Source organism: Hoplias malabaricus, chromosome X2 (assembly GCF_029633855.1).
Source record: "Hoplias malabaricus isolate fHopMal1 chromosome X2, fHopMal1.hap1, whole genome shotgun sequence".
NCBI classification, from domain to species: Eukaryota; Metazoa; Chordata; class Actinopteri; order Characiformes; family Erythrinidae; genus Hoplias; species Hoplias malabaricus.
This window is the reverse complement of record NC_089819.1, coordinates 8,998,226-9,026,185: the sequence shown is the minus strand read 5'-3', so window position 1 is coordinate 9,026,185 and position 27,960 is coordinate 8,998,226. Positions and strand designations below refer to the sequence as shown.

General features: G+C 37.5%; 1 protein-coding gene and 1 pseudogene across 2 annotated transcripts; both read right to left on the bottom strand.

The window, feature by feature from the left end:
• LOC136676576 (uncharacterized) overlaps positions 1–27,960 on the bottom strand; it is a 310,723-nt pseudogene that overhangs the window by 29,925 nt on the left and 252,838 nt on the right.
• On the bottom strand, positions 174–26,166 carry LOC136676323 (leukemia inhibitory factor receptor-like). 2 transcript variants are annotated; one of them, XM_066653221.1, is made up of 18 exons: positions 26,003–26,166; positions 15,334–15,421; positions 14,845–14,978; positions 14,242–14,395; positions 12,865–13,128; positions 12,402–12,531; positions 12,134–12,270; positions 11,740–11,882; positions 11,452–11,605; positions 10,998–11,062; positions 10,509–10,731; positions 9,979–10,158; positions 9,215–9,316; positions 8,577–8,726; positions 8,220–8,357; positions 6,979–7,069; positions 4,569–4,635; positions 174–4,109 (listed from the first exon to the last, which is right to left on the bottom strand). In XM_066653221.1, the coding sequence occupies exons 2-18, from the start codon at positions 15,413–15,415 to the stop codon at positions 3,570–3,572; spliced, it is 2,754 nt and encodes a 917-aa protein (XP_066509318.1). In that variant the 5' UTR covers positions 15,416–15,421; positions 26,003–26,166; the 3' UTR covers positions 174–3,569. The 2 variants fall into 2 exon arrangements, with proteins under 2 accessions (XP_066509318.1, XP_066509319.1); XM_066653222.1 differs by having other exon boundaries at positions 10,509–10,728.

Sequence of the window (27,960 nt, the reverse complement as noted above, 5' to 3'; positions counted from 1 at the left end):
ATTGGACGGTCTGAATGTAGAGCTACTGTTATTGGTCGATAACCTTCTCTGTAAACATTTAATTGGCCCTCTTTTTCACATTCTCAGACCTGGTCACCCTACTATAGTAGAATCAGGTACAGCTCATGTACTGTATATAGTTTTTAAAAATACCAGAAACCACAGTTTGACGATTTCTCTCTTTATTATCTGTTAGTGTATTAGAGTATACAGAGCTCAGAAAACATTAAGCTTCTCTTTTGCTTTCTCGCCAGAAATTAATCTCCAGTTATGACATTCATGCACATATAGACAGCAATATAAGTGTGTGATTATAAGATAAATACAGGAACTTTATCTCCAAGAGGACTAAAGCTAACAGAACCATTCTAGATAATTTTGGAAGAATACTCTAGATATTTACAGTGAATATAGCTCAGCTCATGCTTCTGTAGTGCGTCAGAAAAACCAAAGACAAAACTTTACTGTAGGTCTTCATTCATAAGGCTACATAACACCTGTATAAGGCTTTTAAGATACATGACCTAAGCATAAACATCGATAAAGTCATAGCCCAATAAGTTCTCAAAAGCTGCTTTAGTCAGTTTCACCCCAGAATGAAAGTTAGTACAAGTTCAGTGTGTTATGGAGCCATCATTTCTGAAAGACCTCAGGGCAGAAATGATTTGGTTGAAGATTGAAAATCCTCCTTTTTCTGAGAATAGATCCTAATCCAAATGGTAAATGAGTCAGAAAATGCAGAGAATTTCACCATTCAATTCACAGCATAATGCCCAGGGGACAGACAGACACAAACACATATATAAACACATGCACACACACACAAGAAAAATATACACATAAAATTTCATACAAAAATAATACAATAAGCAAAAGTGCAGTATATTTACCTAACCATTAAAACATCATCTCCCAGTAGTACATTAAAGCTTCAGTAACTGAGCTGAACCTCACTCTGCTGAGTCACATCTGTGTCTGCTGTATAATGCTGCATAACCCTCATAGTCACCACTGACAGAGTCAACCTACAAAAACAGTAGATTTATAGAGTCCCTTCACAGTAATGTCAATAACTGTGTGTGTGTGTGTGTGTGTTTAGCGTGTAGTGTATTTGTGTAAAGTGTGTGCGCAAGTGCACATTTGTGTAGTGTTTCTGTTGTATGTATTTTGTTTATAGTGTATATAGTGTTATGTACGTGTGTGTACTGTGTTTGTATTGGTGTGTGTGTGTGTGTGTGTGTGTGTGCGATGCATTTTTTTGTAATGCCATTTGTTAGGTTTAAATCTTTGGAAAAAGCTCCTGGATCTACACAAATGAACCAAAACTTTAAGACGGTTGCATTGTTTTTAAGGTGGAACTGGAAATTGTGCTAAAGGTTTTCACACCTGAAGTTTTTAGCTCTGGTTCGAGACAGTTAAGTTGTTCATAATATTGGAGAATTTTCCCACGGGTTAGTTTGTTTTTGCACAGGAAGCAATGCAAGTTCACCAAAATGTGTCACTGCAAACCACGTGAAAATGGTCTCACAGACTGCTCAGACCTAACGGAAGCGGGAGCAAAAGCAAAAATAGAAGAAGGCCCTATGTTCTGGAGTAGTACAGTTTTCGTTCTGTTTCTAAAATTAGTGACTAATAATTAACCAGTTCTCAGTTTACCTGCTCTGTTTACCTGCTATGACCAATACACAAATTAGCCCTGGCTAGGGGAGACGTTTAGCCCAGACAGCTGATATCTGGATAGAATCAGGGTTGATCATGTTCTCGCCTTTATTAATTAACCACTCCAGAATTTGTTTAAGCTACGTACGGTATGGTGGTTTTGGTCTGTATTCAAATGCGATTACTTATCCAGACGCCTGTGTGGACATCAGTTTGATATGTGACACTGATTTACACATCACATCAGACAGGCAATCTTAATGTTTTGGTTCATCAGGGTAAAAGACTGCTCAGTTACACCAGGGTTTGTTTTTACAAATAAGCTGGAAGAGTTTGAATTATGAAGTGACATAATTCCTGTAACTTGTGGCACAGTGATTGCATCTAAACAGAACAAATATACAATATATCATAATACATCAAATTCAAAAAAGAAACTAGTTCAAAGTTGCGTAGTATTATAGGTGAGTTCAATCTGCAGATCTGTTATCAAACATCCTTAAGATGTGTAAGTAGCTAGCATCAGCGGCATGGGAAGAATACGGATTTGAACTATAAATCAAATATATTTAAAAATAAAATAGATATGAGCTGTAGCGAAATGTAAAGAATGCTGCTCTGGTTTATAATTTGTCCAGAAATCTCAGCTGACCTATGAAATGTAACACTGCATATGAATACCATGTCTATGAGAATCTATAAACACATTCATAACATGCTGAAGCACATCTATAAGATATTATAGATGTGGTGATAAAAAAATATGAAAATTTACTGCACATTATACTTATGTTTGTTCTGTAGTAGTATTGTAAACAACGCATTAATGCTTATAATGTAATGTCATGTAGTGTTCATAACACATAGTAATCATGTATAATGCATTTTTGTAAACAGTTTTAGCTGTGTTTGAATGCATTATAACATTTTATGAAAGTGTCAAATTGTTTGTTTAATCTAGATGCTAATAATGCCATAAAAACCAATGTGATCAATACTGTTAGTGATCAATAAGCTTATACTCATTTCTAACAGTTCCACAGAGAAAAGGCTAATACTGCGGAATGCTACTCTAAGCTTTGCCAGGCTAAAGTCACTCAGCAGTGAAGAACAACAGTTCAGCTTTGTAACAAGGGTCCCACTTTGCAACAACTGTGTAACTACACATTAACAACACCTGTAATGACAATGTAATTACTGACAGATTACAGTAGTACAGTTTTCATGAATACATTTTTCTCCAATACACATGTCTTGTTAGGCACTGTATATTAGCTTCAGTTTTTTTTCCTTCTTTTTTTTATATTCAAAATCTCAGTTTAGTAGCTATGAAGAGACGTGTGCAATTACATGTAATCATGTAGTATCGAAGCAAATGTGTAATTACATAACTGAAGCTGATACATGTATATTTAAATAAGCTGTACTACTGTACCATTGAGTACCTCAACAGTAATTTCATTTAATATGTAAATACACAGTGATTACAGACACATTATAAAGTAGACCAAGAACAGCGCCCCCTGACTATTATAGTTAAAAATGTCACTGTTCTGTTCAGTAGTGTTTCAACTCCCTCTGTTTTTCCAGGACACGGATTCAGCCTCATTCCAAACCAAGGCTTCTGGCCAAAACAAAGGTGAGTCTTAAAGACAGTCCCAGAGTGAGTCTTAAAATGAGTCCTAAAGCAAGTCCTGGAGCGAGTGTTAATCGAGTCTTTAAGCGTGTCCTAAAGCTAGTCCCAGAGCGAGTGTTAAAGGCAGCCTCAGGGTGACTCTTAAAGCGAGTCGTAAAGCAAGTCCTAAAAATAATCAGAGTGAGTCTTTAAGCAAGTTTTAAAGCAAGCTCTGAACGTGGCTGACTGAGTACTAAAGATAGTCTTTAAGCACATCATCGGAAAGGCGGTTTGGTCATAATTTGCCTGAGAGAAGGTTGTGGAACCAAGTTCCAGGAGGGTCTGGTTGATCCTCTGCATTTTCAGGGAGGAGGAACTGGGAGGACGTTACAGAGGTTGGGCTTCCCAGAGATCCGCTGAGGTTATCTGAGCCTGGGGAGTCCGGTTGCCAGGTACACTGAGGTCTGTATCCAGTGCTTGGGTTCTCTTGGAGGTCCTGGTGTTGGTTTTCGTCAGCAACACCTGGTGGCTGGTTTTGAGGCCTGTATCCGGGAGTGGGGCTCTGGAGGCCTGTGTAAGTCACCTGGGTCTGGGCAGAGTCTTCAGAGCCACTGGAGGAGCCAGATGTATCTGAGGTGTTGTTACAGTCATCGCTGACCAACTGGTTGTAATACCTGAGGAGGGCAGGATCGTCCGAGTCTGTGTCCACTTCCACGTTTTCATCATTCTCTACTTCCTCCTCCTCTGGCACAGAAAAGATCTTACCCGAATCCCATTCCGGACTCTCCACGATGTGCACCAAGCTGTGTGGGGGTGGCTTCACATCCAGAGGAGCCTTGACACACACACACACACACACACACACCAAATCCAGTTAAACTGGACTAATTCATCTCTAAAGTCAGTTTAAAAAGACTAATTCAGCAGTATATCCAGAAGAACAGGGCCCATTGTAATCTATATTCAGGTATACAACAACAATTCTGTTCTAAATCCAATTAAGCAGGTCAAATACAGCTCTTAATGTAGTTAAAATGACCGGTTCAGCCCTATGTCCATTTAAACAGGACTAAATAAGCTCTGAATCCAGTTAAACAGGACAAATCTATCATAAATTAATCAGTTTTGTTGAATCAGACAAATGATAAGCTACTGATACTTTAATCATATTTCTACTCCTGCGTTGTAATGTTTAAAATGACAGCTCCTGTTACCAGAAAAGACATGATGGCCAAAATCACCAAAAGTGAAGGAAAGAAAGCATGAGAAAAATAAACAATAATAAAGGTTTTACTGGAGGAGCTGTCCAGTCTCCTGCAAGTTTGGGTCCAGGAATCTCAGGGTAGAATGCCTTCTTCACCCTAAAATAAACAAAATTATTATTATTATTATTATTATATATTATAATAATTATAATTATTAACAATTATTATCAGCACTATTACCATTACTACCATTATTTCTGCTGGATAAAACACATCATAAAAAGTGAAATATCTTGAAACTTAATTTAGTAAACATATCTAATATTCCTCATGAGATTATAGTAAGAATATTAACAGATTATACAAAATATTTCTAGACTATTTTACCTGTTCTAAGTGTTTTTTATATAAAAAGAAAGTGTCTGTGGAAAGTTCTGTTTCATGCCTCCTGACCACCAGAGGCAGCAAAGTGTATGGGTCCACCTCCTCTGCCAGTATCACGGATCAAGACAAGTGTCACGTGAGCAGAGCTAGTGCCTAACGAATGCAGCCTCTCTTAGCACACTATTACTCTCAATCTCCCTTCTCTCCATGTGAGTGCTTAAATTTGTGAGTTCTGTTGCCCATCTTAGCGCGCCTCATTCACCATGGCTTGTAAATTGTGCTTAACCCCGCTCCAGCCGTACACTGGCCACAGTCAATACCCATCTTGCTGAGGCCTGGTGCATCTCCTCAAGGCTCTTATTGAGTCATTCTGACAATAACTCCTTCCAACAAGTGTTTCACAATCCTCCATCTAATGGATGCTTTCTTTCTCAGCACCACTGCCCCAGCTCACCACTGAGGTGCTTTGATATGGCATCAATGGATTTCTTCAGCAGTGCACTGCCCCCTGTGGTTCTCCCATACACTAACCAGATAAGCCTTCAGTTGTGGGCCTAGCCCCTAAAACCACAGATCTCCAAGCAGAATGTGGCCTAGGTTTGAAATTCACCATCAGGAATGTGAGAGCCCCATCCATATGTCAATGGTTGACAAAGGAGGGACTTATAGAAGGAGGAGTGCAGTAAGTCAAATGAAGGAATGTGTAATTCACGAGATTTCGAATAACTCCAAAAGAGACTTGTCACTTTATTTTTTTTGTTTGTTTTGTTCAGTAAGAAGTTCCAGGTTTGTATAAATTAAAATGTTAAGAATAGAGTAGAAGTTGGAAGCTAAAAACCATGTAGGTTTGTAAATATCCTCATCTACAAATCGGTTGCACTGCAGAAAATTTTTTGTGAACACCTGGCTATTAAATGCCAATAGGTGACAGCTTTTCTCCAATTAGTACACTACTCCTGGTGAGTTGCCAAGGTACTGTCCCCTCCCTGTGGTACTGAAATTCCTCCTTCAGCTACTGGAAAAGGCAAAATCCTTATTCAGAGTGAAAGTCTGTGTGGCTTCTATTTCTGGCACACATGATGGAGTGTATGAATCATACTTGGGCTCTCACGGGCTTTCTCAAGGGCACACGTCATCTCTGGCCATTTAGGAACTCACACAGCCCGCAGAAGAATCTGCACCAGGTATTTGTTTACTAGTGCAGAGCACCATGCTAATGCATGTCGGCTGAACTCAAGTGGGTAAGAAGGATGGCCTTCTTACTTGCCTTTGTCACTGAGAAAGATGTTAACGAATTATCAACACATGTGCCAGCTCTGACTGCTTAAGGTGCAAACCCAATTTCTCTGGTGTCACCTTGTGGCCTGTTCCAGCATTTTGTCTAAAGTTTGCCTTTATTAACCAGTCTCTGGAAGAGTCTGTGTACACTGATTTTTCAGAAGCATTCTTCAGCATTCTCCTGATTCTACATAGTCAGCATGACTTCAGTGGCCTTTAACTCCTCTGTTCTATCAGCATCATTCAGCCTTGACAATGTACTTCTGTACTCCGGACTTTGCCCGCAGACGTCATCCATAGGCTTCGCCACCTCAGACGGTCAGGAGGCATGACACAGAACACTAGTTATGAATGAAACTATGGCTCTATTGATGCTGGATGACTGCCAGAATGCCGTCACACAGATAATGTGTGTTGACTAGCAGAGTGTGCACGCCCACTCTTATATGGTGGGTAGTGTCACACGTAAGCTTGTTTGTATAGTTTCTCTGTCCAAGGTACAAGCAGAGGAGGTGGATGCATAGTGTTCACTCCCTCTGGAGGTCATCCAATAATCATACAACCACAAACATGCACAACATTTTGATCCAAAAAATCCTCATGTTTAAATCAAGGTTCTCAGAGGAAATTACCTACAATTAGTCAAAATTTAATAATCTACAAAACCTTTTCAATAATCCTCATTTCTCACATCAATCTCATAATAGTAAACATAAGATGAACTGAAAAGATTGAATATAATTTAACATAAGATTATCTTACAGTATAACTAGTAAAATGTATTAATAAAACAATACTGTATATATTTTAGAGCATAGATAAAGAGAGAAGGGATACCATTCTCTTTTTGTGAAACAGAAAACACTGATGATAATGAGGCAGAAAGACATCAACCCCAACGCCACCAAGATTTCAACCAATAGATCACCTACAAAAATAAGCACACATTACACATAAATACATTCAAATAACTTGGTAAAATCACCAGATGACAGGGTTAATGTTTGGAATGCAGTCTAAGTTTATCGTTATTGAAGAAACAGGCCTGGACAAACCTTTCTGTCCAAATTTGGCATTTTTCATTTCTTGACAAAATCTCAAAACACTAGCAGCTGAGGTAACATTCCAGAGTGACAGAAATGTCTGGTTCTAGTGACTTACTATGTAGCAGATAAGATATTTTTCTGGAAGTGATGATTTATTCACAACAGCTTTGTACATATATTTATATATGTATTTGTACTGTATCCCACAAAAGCATTGTTTGAGTCATTTAATCATTTACATCAATTAAAACAATTCGGTCCATTATGAAATCACACATTTCATAACATTCATTCATTCATTGTCTGTAACCGCTTATCCAGATCAGGGTCACGGTGGGTCCGGAGCCTACCCGGAATCCAGTCCAGTCCTTCGCAGGGTGACACACAGTCACATTCACTCACACACTCATCTATGGACACTTTTGAGTCGCCAATCCACCTACCAACATGTGTTTTTGGACCGTGGGAGGACACCGGAGCACATTTCATAACAATTCAATCCAATCAGTTGTATTATTTATTTATTCACTATTTATTTAAACTGCATGAATATATATTAAAATGCATGAATATACAGATGTGACCTCAGGAATGGTTTATACAGTAGTGGACCATAGACAAAAATATATTTCTTTTTAATTTACATAAGAAACTAACTAAGAAAATGATTTTGGCAAAAATGAACAAGCAATACTATACCAAATATTAACATAACCAATTATACAATTCTAGAATTATTGCTATTCAAATGGGGAATGACCAGCATCAACCTCATAAAAGATTGTTATATCTCATGCTGTATTATACTGACTCCTACTGGCCTAGATGTGTAAGAAAATCTGTATTAAACATGGCTGCTCCAATACAGGCTGACACAACAGGGCATTAACTGAGTCATTCAGGGAGCACAGAGCCACTAGGTTCTTCATCATTTGTTTGTGCAACTACATAGAAAACATTTAGACTTATGATATGTCCTGCTGGCAAAAATGACTGACTGTGCATTTAAAATTGAGTGATCATGTCTCTTACTGTCAGACGACACCTTAATGGCCACAGTGTCTCCGCCCCCTTCTCCAGCAGAAGTGTACCCCTTCACAGTGAATTTATAGAAACCCAAATTCAGACCTTTCACTGTGTACGAGTTCAGCTCTGGATCAGGAACTTTACCTGAGGACAGATCAGACATATTAGTGAGAAGTTTGATATACATTACGTAAAACAGAGATTATAAGATCCAGAGATTGACCTAAGGGCTGTAGAGACTCCTGAGACTGATCTATAACCTACAAGGTTTAGAGACTTCTATAATCTATGAGCCTGAGAGACCGACCTATGACTTAAAAGCTCTAGAAAGTGACATATGAACTATGAGCTCTAGAGACTGACCTATTAGCTCCAGATGTGAACCGTTGACCAAGTAGATGATGTAGCCCTTGATGAATCCTCTCTGGTTGGCAATGGTCTCAGGTTTCCATGTCAAAAGCACATCCTTACCTGACTGCTTGGCGGAAAGGGACTTGACAGAACGAACAGGAACTGCAGAAATACATATGAAGTCAATCTTAAGTGTAATTTTTTTTTTGTTTTTCCGAAAGTCTCCTGTTGATTTGAGACATTTTCTTTTGCTTTGTAGGGCTTTTTAATTATTTCAATTTAATTGTTTTTGTCATTTGGATTTAATTTTTTAATTCAATGTATTATTTGCACTGAATGTATATCAAGCTCTAAAATACTTTAAAGCAGTGTTTCTCAAACCTGCCCTGCATATTGCTTTTCTTTCTCCCAAGACACTTGAACCAACTCGTCAATTGACTCGCAAGTAATTAACACTAAAATATGCAGGGAACCAGGAGAAAAACAGGGAGAAACATTGCTTTAAATTATAGTTTATTTTGCACACATCAACACATTAATCTCCACTAGTTAGCTGTTAACTGAGTGAATGGCTAGACTTCCTTTCTCTCCTAAAATACACAGGAAGGCACATCACATTTAGCTCAGGTAAACTTTTAAAGATGTCTTACCTAGTTCCTCTCCGTAAACACGATGTCTCTGTATCAGGACTGTGGCTTCATCATTCAGAGCAAACACAGAGAGTGTGTACTGCACTCCCACCTCCAGAGAACCTACACACACACACGTTATTATACTATGTGGTTAACAAAAAAATTAAATGTATGAAACTTTGAATGTTAAAGTTCAAACATAAAATATATTAAAATGACAGCATTACAAATATCTCTAGCTGTTTTTATCCATCTATACAAAAAATGCAGATAGTGGAACCTAAAACCCTCTTTTAAAGACCCATATTCTACAGTTTTTGTTTTGATTTAAATAAAGGACACTACCATGGTGGGGAAACACTGTACTCTTTGGTTTGTTTACATTCAGAAGCTCCTAGTTGTTTAAGGAGAAAGAGCATGTTTGAGAGAGAAAAAAAGGCTTGTTTGTACGAATTTGGAGACATTTCCAACTTAAGTGACACAAAACAACAAAAATAAGTCAATATTACCAACATATGGAGGAGGAATTAAGAAATATCCTTATTTTGGTTCATAGTTTCAACGTTTTGTAAATACGCAAATGGTGAGGAAACATTTTATAAAACTGTGTGGTTTTTATTTTTAATTCATGAATGTCACATTTAAATTTTTGCTTTTGCATTGTGGCTGTGGACTGAATGGGAGGTGCTAGAATGCTGTAGGTTGAATGGGCAAGGTTACAGTGCTGTAGGATGGATGGGAGGAGCTAGACTAAAAATTCAGTCCAGACCCCGTCCTCTCACCTGACTGGATGGTGGCACTTGTGTTTGCCTCTGGAATCTTCAGCCATTGAACAGTGCAGTTGTCCACGCAGCCAGTAGGAACCCACTCAACAACATAGCCGAGGCTAGCATTGGTCCAGGGTTGCCAGGTCAGTTCTAAATCCCCACCGTTGCCTAACAGCCGCGATTTGATCTGAGAGTCTGCAGGAGTAAATATAAACTGTACACACTGACAGACCACCAAAAATTCCCTGCTGCTGGTGAGCTTCTATAAAGAAGTCATTCAAAGCAATAAAATGTATCAAACTTTTGTTATGAATTATGATCATTTATTACTAGCACAATAAATTTACTTATTGACTTCATGAAGCAGAAACTGGATCATTAAGAAATAGCCTCCCCATGTTTCATACACGCTTAGAAAAGAGTCTCAGATACATTTGTGTCACTACATTTGTATAAAAATGTAAACAATCAGTGGAGAGACTGACAGATTGTTCCTGTAGTAATAACAACCATATTATCAACCTCTTATTGAAAGGGGATTTTACCTGCTTGGAATTCTGGAACAGGCATGGCAGTGAGACGGGAACGACCAGCTAGGTTACGTGCAGCCACAGCAACAATCACATCATCAATGCTATTGCCAAAAGTGATAGGAAAATGGAATGTAGTCGGCAGGACAGGCAGAATCTTCCAATCATCCTCCACTCTGTCCCTCTGATGAACTTCATACATCGTCAAAGCACCATGAGTGTCACTGGGAGAGAGCTGCTGGTGAAAGTGAGAGAGAAAGAAACTATGATTTCTGAATGCAACATCGCTGAGACATAAATATAAAAATTATGAGGTAACATGACAAAGTAAATCTTACAAAATGATAACAAAAGAAAAATGTAGTTATTTTAAACATTTTTACTTTAGACCAAACACTACAATCATTTTCATTGTTTAAAAAAAAGCCAAATGAAACGATTTCATTGGCTATATTTTTGGTGGATACCTGACAGAAAATTATTATTATAAATGTATTTTCATACTTTCCACAGAATCTGCCCAGATTTCTCACTGTCCCTCCAAACCCAAACATCTGGAGATTCAGGACCTAAACCAATGCAAATATTATTACACATTTTATACACATTATTATATTGTGTCCAGTAATAAAGTAATTTGAAATTCAAAATTTTCATAAACTAGCCACTATTTAACATCAAAAAAGTATTTGACCCAAAGAAATCTATGTGACGGACAGGTATACATTCTGATTTAATTGAATTTGAATTACAATATTGCATTAATTGTTTAGAAATTACAGTAATTGACATTGTACATTTTCATAAGATCAAATTGTATCTGAAAAACTAACAATTGTAAATAAAAAGGAATATTATTTATATGTAGATTAAAAATTGTTTATAGACTTGAGCTATACTTTCTGCACAGATAAGAGATATTTAAAGTGCGTGTGATGTGTAAAACAGACAAACTAACAGTCTATTTTGGTGCGAAATTGGTAGGGGGCGCTCCAATCGCCCCATTTCCAAAATCGAAGCCGAGAACCACATCGAATGTACAAAGAATATTCCTGATCAGGCCTTAGTCCATCTAACATGATGGTGGACAATCCCACTCCCTCGTAGGAACGCTATAAACACAAACACACACACGCATATACACATTATAACCCTCTTCTAAAGGAGAAATTTTTTGGCTCATATTTGGTAGTAAATATGACTCGTAGCACTTCTAATGTAAAAGGAGTATAAAGTAATGACTTACACTACTAGGCGGCCCCCCAGTGGTGAAGTTAACCTCACATTTCATGTCCAAAGATTTATACTCTGGGACAGTCCAGATCCAATTAATGTTAGAAGTCCATGCCTTAGGATCCGCAGAAAAATTCACTGGAGCAAACAAACGCACTACACACACACACACACACACACACACACACATCAATATATACATTGTGCTTTGTACATATACACTAAACAAATATCAATATTACAGGTATTGAGGGTTTTTGAACATTTGCTTTATAAGGTAATATATCTGTAATTAAATATTAATATCAATTATACAGGGTTATATGAGTGTGTGTGTTTATATGAGTGTGTCAAACTATAGAATAATAGTTTATATTATTATTAATAGCTCTCTATGTGACATTTACCGCGATTAATGATGTGGGCGAAGTCATGAAGCTGGACTTTTCCCAGAGCATTTTCAGCAATCAAAGTCCAGTTGTTTTCCCAGCGTTCGAAATGGCAGACTTTCTCGTCTTTTTCTCTTTTGGCCTCACGACAGGGTCTAAATAACACATAAACACAACCACTGCATGTGGGGGACCATTCCATGTAACATAAACTGGTTCATTCAGAGACCAAAATGTACTATGTATACTATGTGTGTGTGTGTGTTTGCCTACGTCTGTGTGTTACCTGCCGTTGACTGTGTAGCGTGTAAGTAAAGATTTCTTAATGAATCCAGTGTCTCGCCCTTTTCTCCAGTGGCACACAGCTCCCTGCAGATCTCTTGTTTCACACACCAAATTTTCATCTCCTGGTGGGTCTGAAACACACAGATATACACACACAGCATATAAAAACACACATCCATACATATCTTCAACATACATTCTCCTTTATTTTTATTAGAAAAATCTAGGTATAAGTTAAAAGGATAAAATTATGACTTCTTCAGTCTTCCAGGTGTTTCTTGCTAACGCTATTAAAAACATTCCTAAAAAAGGTTTTAGATGTAGGACAAATACAAATATTTCTCTTTTAAAACAACCTTCTGTAGGCATCCCTGAATCACTTATTTTAAGGTGTATCCACTGTAAAAACATCATTAATGATGAAAAAAGTTGGGGATTTGACAGATCATCACTGTTCCACTCACAGCCCACGAAAACCACAGCTCCACTGATGACAGCGTAGGAGGAGGTACATATGATGTTGGTTCCAGTTGCTCTGGACTGGGGCAGGTTTGTTGCTGTGGCAATGAAGGTCCGGCTGTCCAGCGCGGTCACTTCCAGTTTCTTATTCTGTGTCTCAATGCTCCCAAATAGCTCTTTTCCCATGATACAGCAGAAGGACACATTACTGCCTACTGGGACCACTTTGTCCTGGGGGAACATCTGGGCCTTATCCCGAACATCAGAACCTGAAAAAGAACATTTGTCATCACTGTTTAGCTCCTTATGTTAACAAAATTTGCAAGCGGCACAAAGTTATGAGCCTCAGTCATGACACAATCTGGGTGTGACCTCAATTTTGCTTTGTGTGTTTCTTTTTTTGTTTGTTGCAGACTGTGGGTCTGTGATTGATCACATAACTGTGCTCTACAGTTTTAAAAAAAAGACGGTCAAAAACCACCTGACCAGACGTTCTAGGCTCTCGCCTAACACCTGGGACCTAGACGAACAAAAGTTTAGACCACGGTTTAGAAACTTAAAATTTAAGTAGAGCCAATTTTCTTCTATTCCAAAAAATAATCAAACCACTTTGGAAGCCACAACATTTCATGTCCATTCAACTGATGTAACATTTTAACAAATTGGCTAAAAATGTCTCAGTATATATTAATAGACTAGTATAGGCAAAAAGAACACAGTTACAATTAGGTCTTAAAATTAGGGGGAGTACATTTATATTTAGACTAATCCATAGCTCATTAATCATAAACACACAACTCATTTAAATAAAACTTGTTTAAAGAGTTTTATTTGTTATTTTTTTCATTTAGACATTGAAATTAACGAAAGATAACTGAGGAAACCTTATCCATTTACCGGCTTCACTTTTGTAAACAGAGGTCAACTGTATCAGTCAGTACAGAGGAGCTCAGGCTATGTTCCAAATATAGCTCCCTTCTCGCTACACAGTGCCCTTCACAGATTATGAAACTAAGACTACCACAGCAACTGCTCTAATTGTTTTATAGGAAGACATGAAGTGTACAGCTGAATATAAATGGCTTAAATATCAGTATACAATACATTAAATTATTTTGGTGCAGAGACAGTTATTGTATGACCTGAGACTTGAGATCCAGCCTGTTTTGCAGCACTACTTTGTTCAAATTAAAGCCAAAACTGAGAACAAATGTATTTAAAATAAAGAATAAATTATATACTCCAAGAATGTTAAACACGCCGGTCCAGCATTTAGGACCATTTATTGTTATAAGGGAGTTGTTTGTGTTTAAGGGAGTTAGTTAGTTGTGTTCAATATTTGTATTTGGCATTTAAATGTGAATCTGATGTTGTGTAGGTACCTGGTACAGTCTGCAGGGGGCTCCACTCGCTGACAGACTTGTCAACTCGAGCTCGAATCTGAACTGAGTGAGAAGTGCACTGCAGGGGAATCTTGGATTTCCAGGTCCAACCAAACTGCCCTGACACAGGATCAGCCTCAGGGCTAACTGTCTCCTGCACGTACACACACACACACACACACACACACACACACACAAAGTTAAACTAATTAAACCAACCAAACTCCCCTCAAATAAGGCCAATCACACACACAGTAAAACCAGGTCCAATCAAACTGTCAAATAAGTCAGTGAGATACTGAGTATGGTGAGTAGACAGGAGTGTGTGGTGCTTGATTTTCTGGAGCTGGAAAGACAGCTGTGCTTCTCTGGGTGTGTTCAGTTTAACTGCACTGTTTGTTTTGACTGCAGATCCTGAGAACCTCTCATAAAGAAATAAACCCTTATAAATCCAGCTTTATACACCTCAAACACGCCCTGAAACTGAACTGCCCTGAACACTCCTCTTCCTAACCTCTGTTGTTAGCTGTTCCTAAAGCAAAACCACTCACACTCATAAAAAGTGCAGAAAGACACACACACACACATTTTCTATTTCCTTACATTCAGCACAATATTTTTCAAATCCGTGCGGAAGATTTCAATGTCAAAAAGAGTTGAGTCGCTCATCCACGTCACAGAAAGTGTCTGAGATGAAAAATCCTGTGTCACTGATACATTCCGGGGAACAGAGGGACCTACACACACACAAACAAATTAATATATACACTTAGTCAACAAACAGCATACACTCTACATACACAATATATTGTGAGACAGCCATTATACTAACACCAAGTAGCCGTATCTGAGATTCTGTCCTGAATCTTTAAAACATGATTACCCCATGTTGTAGGGGAACCTGCTCCATGGAGCATAAACTGGTTCATTCAGTGTGAATGTAATCTGCACTTTATAATAAAAAAGTACAAAATAATCATTTCCATGAAAACTATTTGCTACTTTTTAGTGTTAAATATGACTAACTGTATCTTTGTATAATTGTATTTTTTAATCACTCTTCTCTGTGTGTGTGTGTGTGTGTGTACTCACCTCTGTGTGTAAGTGTGTATGTTATTTGAAGAGTTAGTAGTAGCAGTGCTTTAGTCAGCTGCATGATGAAAACTGTCAGCATGCAATCCTGTAAAACACAAACATTATTATTATTTGCAACGCCAACAATCTACCAGAAAGAGCAGTGTACTCTGGAGAGTTGGAGCGCCATCAAACACCTCTGGATGAGCTAAAATACAGGATGGAGGGAGGGAGGGGGAGAGATAGAGAGAGAGATAGAGAGAGAGAGATAGAGAGAGAGATACTCTTATGAATTCCGTCAGCTGCTGCTGGTTTAAGAAGATGTAGTTCATTTGAGAGAACTGACACGAATCTAAGAACGGCTTATTTATCTCCTTTATTTATTTGGGCAGTTCAGTGGCGTAACAGAGAGTGTCACTGTCACACAGCTCCAGGGTGCAGGGGTTATGGATACAAATGCCTCTGGACCCAATACTACCCTGAACAGAATGAAGTGGTTACAGAAAATGAATGAATTAATAAACAATTAGTATCCCTTTAGAAGAAGACTACACATTTAAAAGTTTATTGTTTACAATCTATTTATTAATGGTTATTAACGAGCTTGCAGTTTGCCAAATAATGAGCCTACATCCATCTACACCGGTAAACCTCAGATCTCTGGATACTTACCTTATTTTGTCTTCTCTGTCAGTCATCATTACCTCTGTCAGCTTACTCACCAAGATTATTCAATTAACCACATATAGAATGTCTTTTAAACACCGATGATAAGGTGATGTTTACCTTAACATGTGAAATCAATTCATTCACATTCTAAAGTTACAGATATTGCTTTACCTCGATTTAACATCTTTGTGTTAAAAATGATTAATGATGTTTAAGGTGTTAACAACCTAATTAATAATCACGTAATAAACAAATTTTTAAAGGATTAATAAATCTTTATAGGTTTAGTCTTTAATTTAGAGTGGCACAAAATATTTCTTTGTTTTCTATATAGACCACAGTCCTGGGAAAATGTATGCATGCTCCTGAAAGGTAAAAGGGGAAAAAGAAATCAGACCCGACCAAATTACTGCACGAATAAAAGAACAGTACAGACACTATTGGGAAACTCAAACTAAATCACAGAGTAAAATGCAATGTTATCTGGCCCTAAAGCGGCAGTACACTGTGGCACAGTACCTCAGCACAGTGACTGACCGAGACCTGAGAACCACCCTGACCAGGTACAGACTCAGTCAGCACGGTCTGGCCATAGAGACGGGCAGACAGAGACAGACCTGGCTGCCTCAGGAGCAGAGACTCTGCCAGCAGTGCGGCTTCAGTCGACCCGAGACAGAGCTGCACTTCCTCACAGAATGCCCAAAGTACACTGAGATCCGCAAAGAGTTCTACATTAAATTTAGTAAAATACACCCGTGCTTCAAAGCCCTGACCCCCACAGACAGACTCCCGTATCTCCTGGGAGAACAGAGAGAGAGCTGCACTCTCGCAGCCCGATACGTCCTCGCCTGCCATCGCAAAAGGGACAGTGAGTGACCCTGTCAAACACCCAAACACACACACACACACACACACACCATATATAACCTTTTCCCCCAGTTCCAGTCACTGTGGTGAATGTTGCCGGGTGTTTCCAAGTTCTAAAAAGTTACCCCCTGTATTTATTTAATTCAACATTTTATTGTTTAATTCAATGTTTATGTTCTTCTTAAATTTTAAATTGTAACCCAGGCTTTGACAATACAAATGTAACTAACTTGTCATGTCAATAAAGCACCTTGAATTGAAATTGAATTGAAAGGAAAATGTGCTGGAGAGTGCAGAAAAACAAACTGATTTACAATTCACACAGACATGAGAAACAGAAAGAGATAGAACACTGAGAAAGATAGAACAGAGAGAGAGAGAGAGAGAGAGAAACAGACAGAAAAGAGAGAGAGAGAGAGAAAGAGAAACAGACAGAAAAGAGAGAGAGAGAGAGAGAGAGAGAGAGAGAGAGAGAGAGAGAGAGAGAAACTGCAACCAAACTCCAGTGTTTTTTTCCCCTCTGGAAATGTTTTGCCAGACATACTGCATTTTCCAGTAAATGAAGGAGTGTTTTTACTTTCTCTCTCCCTCTCCATTCTCTCACTGACACCCACTCACCCTTGTTTCTCTCTCATCTCTCTTTCAAACTATCAGTTTTTACTGTTGTTCTGATAGAACAACAAACAAGTTCACACATGTTCATGAGGACAACTGTACACCTGAGACAGAGAAAGAATGAGACTTACAGAAACACCAACAAACACAGAGGGTAGCTGACAGAACTCACAAGAACACATATTGAGAAACAGCTTTAGTCTGTTAATCCTAGGTTAGTCTAAAAACTTAGTCAACTGACTAGAAATCCACCAAATTCCACCAACAGAAGAATAGACAGGATGAAATTCCAATAACAGAGTTCTTTGACTGTTCATGGTCCTATATAAAGCCTGGGTCATTACTGAAAGACCCTTGGAGAACCATCGCCTTAAAAACAAGAGCAAAGAGAAACTAGGAAAGCCTAGTTTAGCCGGACCGCCATTAGCCATTAGCCATTGTCACAGAGATGTTTATGGCATTTCAAAAACAGGAAAGCCCATAATACATACCCTTGTCATTGGAAGGTCTGGAGACGATTTTGTGCTTTATATCAATGTCTTTGTTTACAATAATAACAAACTACAAAAATAGTCTATCTTATCATGTGCCGACAGTGTATGTACATTGAGATGGCATTAAAGCAACGTGTCTACCAGAAAGCAATAAGATAACATTTAAGTTTTTGAACATTTCTTAAACCAAGCACCTTACACACTGAACACTAACGTTCATTCTGTCTTTCTGCTCCGGGGCCTAACCTCAGTGACACCTTCCAGCTGTGACATCACATGCACACTAGAGATGGGCGATATGGCCCTAAAATAATATCATGATATTTCAGGGCGTTTTTTACGATAACGATATTCTTGGAAAAATAATTTCCAGAACACATTTGCAAGAAGATAAATGATATATTATTATTAATTAGATTCAATTCAATTTATTTTTTATAATTTAATAATTTAATATAATATAATATATATATATATAATATATAATAATAATTTAATATAATATAATTTTGTAATTTAATTTAATTATTATATATAAATAGTTTTGTACAAATCTAACAATTTCAAATATTCAGAAGGAACAACAAATAAATGTGTAAGCATTTACTTATTTTGTAAACAACAAATCACAAAGAATCACAAAGATTCTGACATTGTATAAAACATATTATAGAATATGTATATTTTATATCCAAACCACCTCCACATGACTGAAATAACTAGGCTTTTGGAGCAAATTCTTTGAACGCAGGGCAAATTTCCACCGTCGTTGCTGTGCTTAAATGATTCACATAATGCCATGTTACGTGTAACTGCATGACGGCATTATGCAAACAAGTCAGAATATCATTATAATCACGATCATTGGAAAAAGTTTTGCGATATTACTGAGTACGATACAATGTGGTACAGCCCTAATGCACACCCTGTGTATGAGAATGTCACACCTAAAAATCCACCAATACGAGAACACATTGTCTAAAGATCCACCAACAGGAGAACACATGAACCTATTAGTCTTAAAATGTAATAGGGGAAAAATGTATCTAACTGGCACTGCCTCAGTTAGCTGGCTGATTAAGTTTGAAAGGCTAACACATTGCGAAACACTGGATGGATGAACAGCAGTTGAATACTGGATGATTAACAGATTGCAGAAAATTGGACAGTTAGCTGACCAATGACTGTGAACGACTGATAACTGACATTATAAACTGTCAACAGTCAAAATGATTACTTACCATTTATGTACAAATGACTGCTGGACATTTTGACTAGTATCGAGATCAGACTACACAAATTTAGGCAGATTTTGACACCACTTTGTTGTATATGACAAATTTCTGGCATCTGACAAATATGAGCGACGGGAGCAAGGAATGAGCCGTGTAGTGTGACATAATCAAAGAACAGAGGTGTGGCATCTGGGATGCCCAAAGACACCTCTTCTCCTTTACAGACCCTAGTCGCTAGCTACATCCATGTACATTTTTAGACATTTTCTTCTCAGAACACAGAACCACCTTCATCACAAATAGCGCTTATTTTTATTCATCCCTGATATTAAATTGCTGCTGTCTGCAGTCTCTAGTGTGGAAGATAGAAGTTCATGTTCCTGCACTACTTCTGTTCAACATAAACAATGTCTGTCCAACTACTGACCAATCACAGTCATTGTGGTCTGCGTCAAACGCAATGCGTAGTTACATTTCTGGAGAGGTGCGCATCAAGTGTATGTTCAGTGCAGAAGTATAAATTGAGCATTACAAACTCACACAAGAACATGAACGATGACAGATCTGTGTCAAATGTGTAATGTTGCCAGGCCCCTGATCAAACTACAGCATGAATTTATGGCTCTATTACTACAAAATCTGACATAGCGAACGTTATTAAAGACAAAAATATTGTGTAGTCTGATCCAGGCATAACTTACCACTGAACAGTTTATAGACAAACTAACCACTGAACATTGGACATCGAACAGACCACTGGATATTGGACAGCTAACAGGCCACTGGACGGTTAACTAACCAAACACAGTAAAAACAGAGGCATTGCTCCACTACAAACCACAGCAGGGTTCTTAAAAACATAGCTAAATTTACTCTAGAATGTCTCTCTCCCTCCCTTCCTCTCTCCTTTCTCCTCCCTCTCTCTCTTTCTGCTCCACAATAAAATCAGCTTAGTGAGTCAACACCAAAAGAACTCGGGCACAACTGGAACATGGGGCTAATTAATCAAACAGGATCCCCCTCTCCGGACATGACTCAGCACACACTGCTGGAATCACCATTCAGACAACTTAAAGAACACACTCTCAACAGGAAATAGATATGTGTGGGAAGTGTGGGGTGAGAGAGTTAGAAGACACCTGTCATCTATTACACTTCAAAACTCAAACCAGACAGTTTTCAGCTTCAGAAAACACCAATAACTAAGTATATTTTACCATGTCCAGTCTTTGCCTTTTTTCTAGCTCTGTTTCAATATGTTTACTGTCCATTGAATATATATCTACCTATCTATCTCTATCCATCAATCCAATCATCTGAAGCTCTGCAGCCAACCCTACTCAGTTCAGTCCTAGATGATGGTTGCATTTTTTCTAATAGCTTTGTATATTCTTCTTTAGTGTCTATCTCATTTTCTTAGTGCAGGCTTTACTCCAGCTCTTGATTTCAGTGGCAGGATGGAAACTACTATAGATTTCTTCAGATTCAAAGTGAGAGTGGAGCTGGATTTAATGTATCTGTTTATCAGGGAGAGGGCTGGTGAGACTCCAGAGGAGTATATGAAGAAGCAGGATCTTCTCTCAATTTAGCCAGATAACTAACCAAAATCAATCCTTTCTAATAAAAAGAGAACTGAGGGACATTCCAGTGGGACAGTTCTCAACTTTGATCTTAAGTTAGCTGTTTAAGTGAGAAATGCTGTTTTGTAGAACAGTGCCCAGGTCTTGCATGTTTGTTATGGATCACATAACTTTGTTTATCTTTTAATCCATTTTTAACTCTGGTCTTGGATCTTCCGCTGACCACTGATGTGAGAGGCCTTAAAACAAATCAATGTCCAACCACAAAGTTAACACTGGCAGTTGACCAACGTTCATCATTAACCTCCTCCAGTCACTGGCTTGGTAAACAGTACGCTGAAGCTAACGAAGCCTTCTCTCAGTATTAACACTAGGATGAAAACACATACATTTGAAGGTTTTTGGGCCTTAAAGCTGAACTGTAAAACATGACTTGTGTTTTAAAGGGTAAAAACTGTTTGACATATACTTCCTATTTACAAAGGCATTTGTTTATGAAAAATCACTCTTCTAAAACGCAGAGGCAATAGAAAGTAACTGTTGCGCCATTAAAGGCAAAAATCCATTTTTTAAAAATTCCTCACAATTTGCTCGCTCTAGAGTATGGTATGTCTACATGCTCAAAACCAATTAAATATCTTTATGAAGCCTCAAACAAAAATAAAATGAATATATAAATAAACAAAAGGGAAAGTGCTAACAACATGAAAGTAAACACAGAGCTACAAAAGTGGTAAAAAACTAAACAACTTGAGTTATAATTGAGCTTCTGTGGTAATTCAAACCGAGAATAAAACCTTACAGACAAGTTATATTTCAGCCACATACAAACAAAAGTTGGTTCCACCTTAAAAAAAACTCTGAATAAACAAACCAGAGAACAGTGTTTCCCCACAATTGTAGGCGCTGCTTTTAAGCTGGTAAATCTGAATAAGAAACACAGGTGTGAGAAAATAACTGGAGCATGATTTAAAGCAAAGGTCTCAAACCACCCTGGCCTGCGGGCCACATCCATCCCATAAGGCCAAGTCATATGGCCCTCAAGCTTTCAAAATGTAGGTTTAAATCTGGCCCAGATCTCAACTGCTATTGCACAACTAAACAAACATGACTGTGCACTATGTAAGAGGAGAGGGATCTCACTATGTGCACTATGTAAGAGGATTGAGGAGTCACCCATCTTCGCAAAGATCAGCGAGGTGTCTCAGTTTTAAGCAGCTCAAATCAGAAGGATTCAGCTCCAATTCACTTGACGAGTGTACAGAAACGTCCGGCAATGCTCAACTTGCTACATGATTTAGAAGAATAAAAGACTGATCTGAGGCAACTGAAGGACCACTGTCTTTGTGCCCCGGCAGTGTTCATTTTGTTAAATATGACAAAATATTAGTTGACAACCTATTTTTCAAAATCAATACTAGATGACATCTAAATTGAAATAATCTTCTGAAGACGAGGACTATGACCAAATGCTCTGCAGTTTTTGTCAACAAATAAAAATAAAACTATGAAAACTGACACCACTAACTGATATGATAATGACGAGTTATTTCTGATTTGAAAACAGCCACTTACATTTTTTTTTTTTTTGGCACCAGGCTTTCGTAAACACATTAGTCCATTTTTAGTGAACAAACAGATTGGAGAGCTAGAAAAGTTTATTACTTGTTTTGGGGTTGTTGTTGTTTTTTTTTTTTTTTTTTTTGGGGTTAAATTTTTGTTTCTCTTAAATTTTTCTTTTTAACGTTTTAATTTTAGCCCAAAACTTTCATTTCCCTTCTGTGCAGCACTAATTTTCACCCCAAATCATGGAGACATCTGTGAACAGGATCAGTGTTGGAAACTGCTTCTTTTTACTGTATGAGTGTTCTGGGCTCAATGCCAATGTACTTTACCCAGCACACACACACACACACACACATACACACACACACACACACACAGTCTCTCATTATGCCCAACAGTGAAATGAAAGCCTCCCTCTGCAGAACCCTGTAATCTCTAGAGCTATGAAAAGAAACATAAGGTAAACACCAACAGAAGACAGGCAGGGTGTAGAGTCCTGAGCTGAACTTTAAAAATGCATCCTTCATTCAACACTCAAGTCGATAATAATAATAACAAACAAGAGCCTGAGTCTGACAGGCAAAAAATTCTATTCTTACCCTGTTTATAAAGACTGAAATAGTCATTTACATTTTATTTTTACTGCATAAAGCATCTATTTTTTTTAAATAATCCACTTCTTGCTTCAAATCTCCACCAGTCATTAGTAGCAAATCAGCACTACAAATATATTGAATAACGTATTTAAAATTGATTTGAGATTCATTTAGAATTCCACAGTAAAACAGTCAATTAGAGTGTGTAGGGAGATTCGGGACACTGCCAGCTAAATGCCTAAACACTTCCGGAGACTTGTGACATGACATCAGCGTTGTGAGGGTCAGAACCTAAATCTTCTCTCAGAGTCCAGAACAATAGAAGTGTTCATAAGAGTTTAGGAACCAATCCAAAAATGTCACTCAGTCTTACACACATTCTTACGGTGAAGTATAACCAGTTCAATTTCTCAAGTACATGTATCGTACCAAGTAAAATATTACTAATATTTCCAAACATTATGAGTACTTTCTAATCTGTTCCACTTACTTTCTTATTACAGAGCTCATAATTCCCATCTCATCTAAGTCTCTGTTGTTTTGTAACCGGATCACACCAATGATTTTAGCCTTAGATTTTTTTATTTTAGACCAAAATATTGATCCAGAAACAGAAGAACAGAGAGTGTCACCTTGCAGTTCCAGTATTTCCTGAAAAGATCCACTTTATCAATACTTTTACTGCAGTCATATTTTTACTACAGTTAAAACATATTGTGTTGTTCATGCAAAGTAGCAAAGGCACAGTCCTATGTCAGGTTTTGGACAAATTATTTTAGGAAACACCTGTGCTTACTGTAGTATGTAATATATAAGTCTTTATTAAAGAGTTCATTTTCAGTGTCACTGTATTTGACAGTGATTTCCTGTTGAGTTGCTTTCAGTGGAAAAATGTTTGTCCAGTCCTTTATGTTCTGTACTGCTCTCTAAAGTGCTTCCTGGAACCCACGCCATACACATAACAGTCATGGCCAAACAACATTCTCTCAACTGAGTAGGATGTGTAAACACAGAAAACACACACACACACACATCATAGGACTGCAACAGTAAAATCAGCCATCACCTAATAGCATAATTTCAGTCTCAAAATAAAATGTGAGCCATTACAACTGCTCCAATTCTACAGAGCTCAGATTCAGCTCAGACATCATTTTATTGCATTTAAAGCAAGTTTTCTGAGGTTATTAAATAAGATTTTAATAACTATTCAACGTACATTTCTGAAAAACAAACATACATATACACAGTACTGTGCAGATGTCCTAGGCATCTAAGATAATTTATATATTTAAACTAATGCCTTCTCAGTAAGCGTGGGGCTTTTAAAAAGTTATATATAATCACAGTAAATACAAAATAATAATAATAATAATATAAAACAAATATGATACATTTTTTTCTATAAAGTAGTAGGTGTGAGTGAGTTTGAAGAGCAATGTTTTGTTCAGATTCTGCTTGATTGCATGAATTTGTTAAATCAACAACACACATTAAAATCGTTATTTATTAACCGCTAAAATTAGGTATTGGACGATAAAAAGTTAAACCAACACGTTCACACACAGAATATCACACTTACTGGAATAATGTTATTTGGTTTTATTCTAAAAAATTACATTCTATTTGGGTTTTAATTGTGATTTGTTTGTTTTTACACACACACACACATATATATATATATATATATATATATATATATATATATATATATATATATATATATATTTATATTTATATTTTATATTTTTTTCCCAGTACTCATAGGTGTTCAATACCCATTCAATACCCATCAATTACCCAACCTTGTTGAGACAGAAAGGATTTATCTCTCCACTTTTCTTTATCACAATGGATAATATGTAGAGGGGTTTACTGCCTGCCAGATCAGTGTAAATTGATTGAACACTTGGAAATGGTCAAAACAAGTAAACATCACCTGAGCACAGATATTACCTGTGGCAATCACCAGCTTAGTTAGTGGCAGTATTTAGTTATTTACATGTAAAAAATATCATTAGGCTTTTCAGCTTGTTCCTATATTCATAAGTCAAACCTTTCTTGATATGCACTGTGGAAATTGATAATTCTTCATAAATGTCAAGAAGCCAATTTAATGAACAGTGATATCATCAATTTTTAATATCTAATATTGCCCCATGGTACATATTCAGGGTTCATTCTGTTCTCAATCTTTCCTCGGTGCTCATATAATATTCATAAACATGCCTAAGTTTCTTCAGTACTCATTTTTCTTCAGAAAACAATGAAATATTCCGTTAGAAAACTTACACAGGAGACATTACAGATGGGGCTATAACTCATTATACAAATAAATGTATTAAGGTTATAATAACAAAAAGTATTGTTTTTAAAGTGTTTTAAAATATTTCAGTATAAATATATTATTCCTTAACATAGCATAAACACACAATCAGCACAGCAGCACATATAACCCTAAATATGACTTAACTACGGTTAACTACTCAACATTTCAAAGCAGATACTCAGTATTTGATCAAATCCCAGATTAAATGCTGAAGTTATTTCGGTAAACTTTTCGTAAATTAAGAATGTAAAAGATCAGGTATGAACACAGTATCAAACCAATTAAACCACAAAAGCAGGTTCAATATTCTGTAATGAAATGTAGTTACTATTAGTTTGTTGTTTCTAAGGCCTTCCACACAAACACGACTTTTTTTATATCGTAGATTACTTAAGCTATTTATTTCACTTTTTAAGAAAATATTAACAGCTTAATTCTATGGGATGCTTTGACAGTAACTTGTATTTTCATACAAAAATCACTCGCTGAAAATAACTACGTGTTGTGTTCTTTTCTCCTCCCGTTTCAGACAAGCCCCGCCCCCGCCGTGCAGCAATTGGCTCACGGTTTCTGTTCAGCGCGCTGTCCGTCACTCGGAGTGCAGCTTACTTAAAGTGAATGTTGACAGTGGCCAATCCCCTGCCCTCAAAGGCGGGCCGTGCCGGATAACGGGCGGGAGAAAAACTACGCAGAGAAAAAGAAGCTGTAATCGCGGATAAAATACTGAAACGTTTACCTATAACGGCGTTGTTCCAGCTCTTCGTATATCCACAGAACCGTTTAAGAGCCCCTTACAGTCCCAGACAGCGCCGATTTAAAGCGCTGAATTCACATTACTGCGTCATTAATGTCGCTAAAACCGTTTAACAACGAAGAGAGAGCCTCAGCGCGTACACGAGTCCCAGATTTCCCAGAATCCATAAAGGACAAGGGAGGGGATGGAGGGGCGGGATTTTCTAAACGTGACGTCATACCTCTCGGTAACCTGATGTTGCGTCTTCTTCCACGATAATGACAAAACGGGGCACACTCCGACTTTGTTTTAATTTTTTTTTGTATTCTCGGATCATAGTATCATTTTATTAAAAAAAAGAAAAATCAGCTGTTGTGTTGACATATTTTCACAAAAATTAGATCCACCAAATGTGTATTTTGACATTTTTATGTTTTAAGTGAAGCGTTATAAAGATACATAAATAAGTAGACACACAATACATTTCAAATTTTAAATGTATTTTTACTGTATCTTTAAATAAACGAAAAAAAAAACGATTTTTCATGATGCATTTGGTATTGAATTGTAATTATTTTTAAAATACTTGCATTGTGGGGATCTGATTCTAAATCTAATTTTATGAATAAGATATTGTGACTGTGTAATAAAATATAATGTCAAAACTTTCTATAATATAGATAATTTTTCATTTTTTGTCAACATCCATGTTTACTTTAGAGGTGGGCGATACCAGGAGTTTATATAGGGCCAGTATCGACGATATTGAAAAGCACACTTGGTTCATCCTATGACACACCCCCCACCCCCACCCACAGACGTGTCCTCTTTTTCACCATCTCAGATCTGGTCACCCTAGTTATGAGGCGGTGGCAGTTGTCAAGGTGTACAATTTAGTTGGTGTTGGTGTGTTCTCCCCGTGTCCACGTGGGTTTCCTCCGGTTGCTCCGGTTTCCTCCCACAGTCCAAAAACACACGTTGGTAGGTGGATTGGCGACTCAAAAGTGTCCGTAGGTGTGAGTGAATGTGTGTGTGTCTGTGTTGCCCTGTGAAGGACTGGCGCCCCCTCCAGGGTGTATTCCCGCCTTGCGCCCAATGATTCTAGGTAGGCTCTGGACCCACCGTGACCCTGAATTGGATAAGCGGTTACAGATAATGAATGAATGAATGTTATGTTAACAGAGCAACAAGCAAACATTTTTGTATCTATGCAAATATTTATAAGTTGAAAAATTAACAATTTCAGAGTTATTTAACATTAAGGAGTACTTAGATTTATTCTACATTACACTTGGTTACGTAGCGATCAAGCCAACCAATCAGAAATTACCTTTGTCATTTGACGTTTCTTATTGGCTGAAACAGATGTACATTGTAATGGCTGTCAGAGACATCGCGCGCAGGACAGGAGAGCAAGATATGTAGGTTGTAGTGTGCGTTCAAGAAACCTTGCCTATGGTGTTATTTTTGTGCCACAATTCTGCACGCGAGCACGCGGATATTTCGAACGAGCAAGAAGGTTTCTGCGCGCGCGTGGATATTTTTGAGTGAACAAGAAGGTTTCTGCGCAGAAACCTTCTTGCTCACTCAAAAATATCCGCGCGCGCAGAATTGTGGCAAAAAATATATATAAATAATAAAAAACTTTAGCAGAAGAGAAAAAAGCTAGAGAATCGATCTTTTTCCATGAATATTGATCTGTACCAATACCAGCGTTGCTATCGATATTATCGATATTTGGATCGATCCACCCACCTCTAGTTTACTTCATTCCAAAAGTTAGTAGAAATGATACAACTATATATATGTTCAATACTTTTACTATTTTCACCAGTCCTTTTTTTATTTTAAAAATTATTTTATGTGTGGTTTTTTCCTACGTTGTTTTTCAGTACATCATCATTAGAGAGATTTTATACCTTGTATATACATATAAATAAAGCTCATTGAAGTAGCGCTGT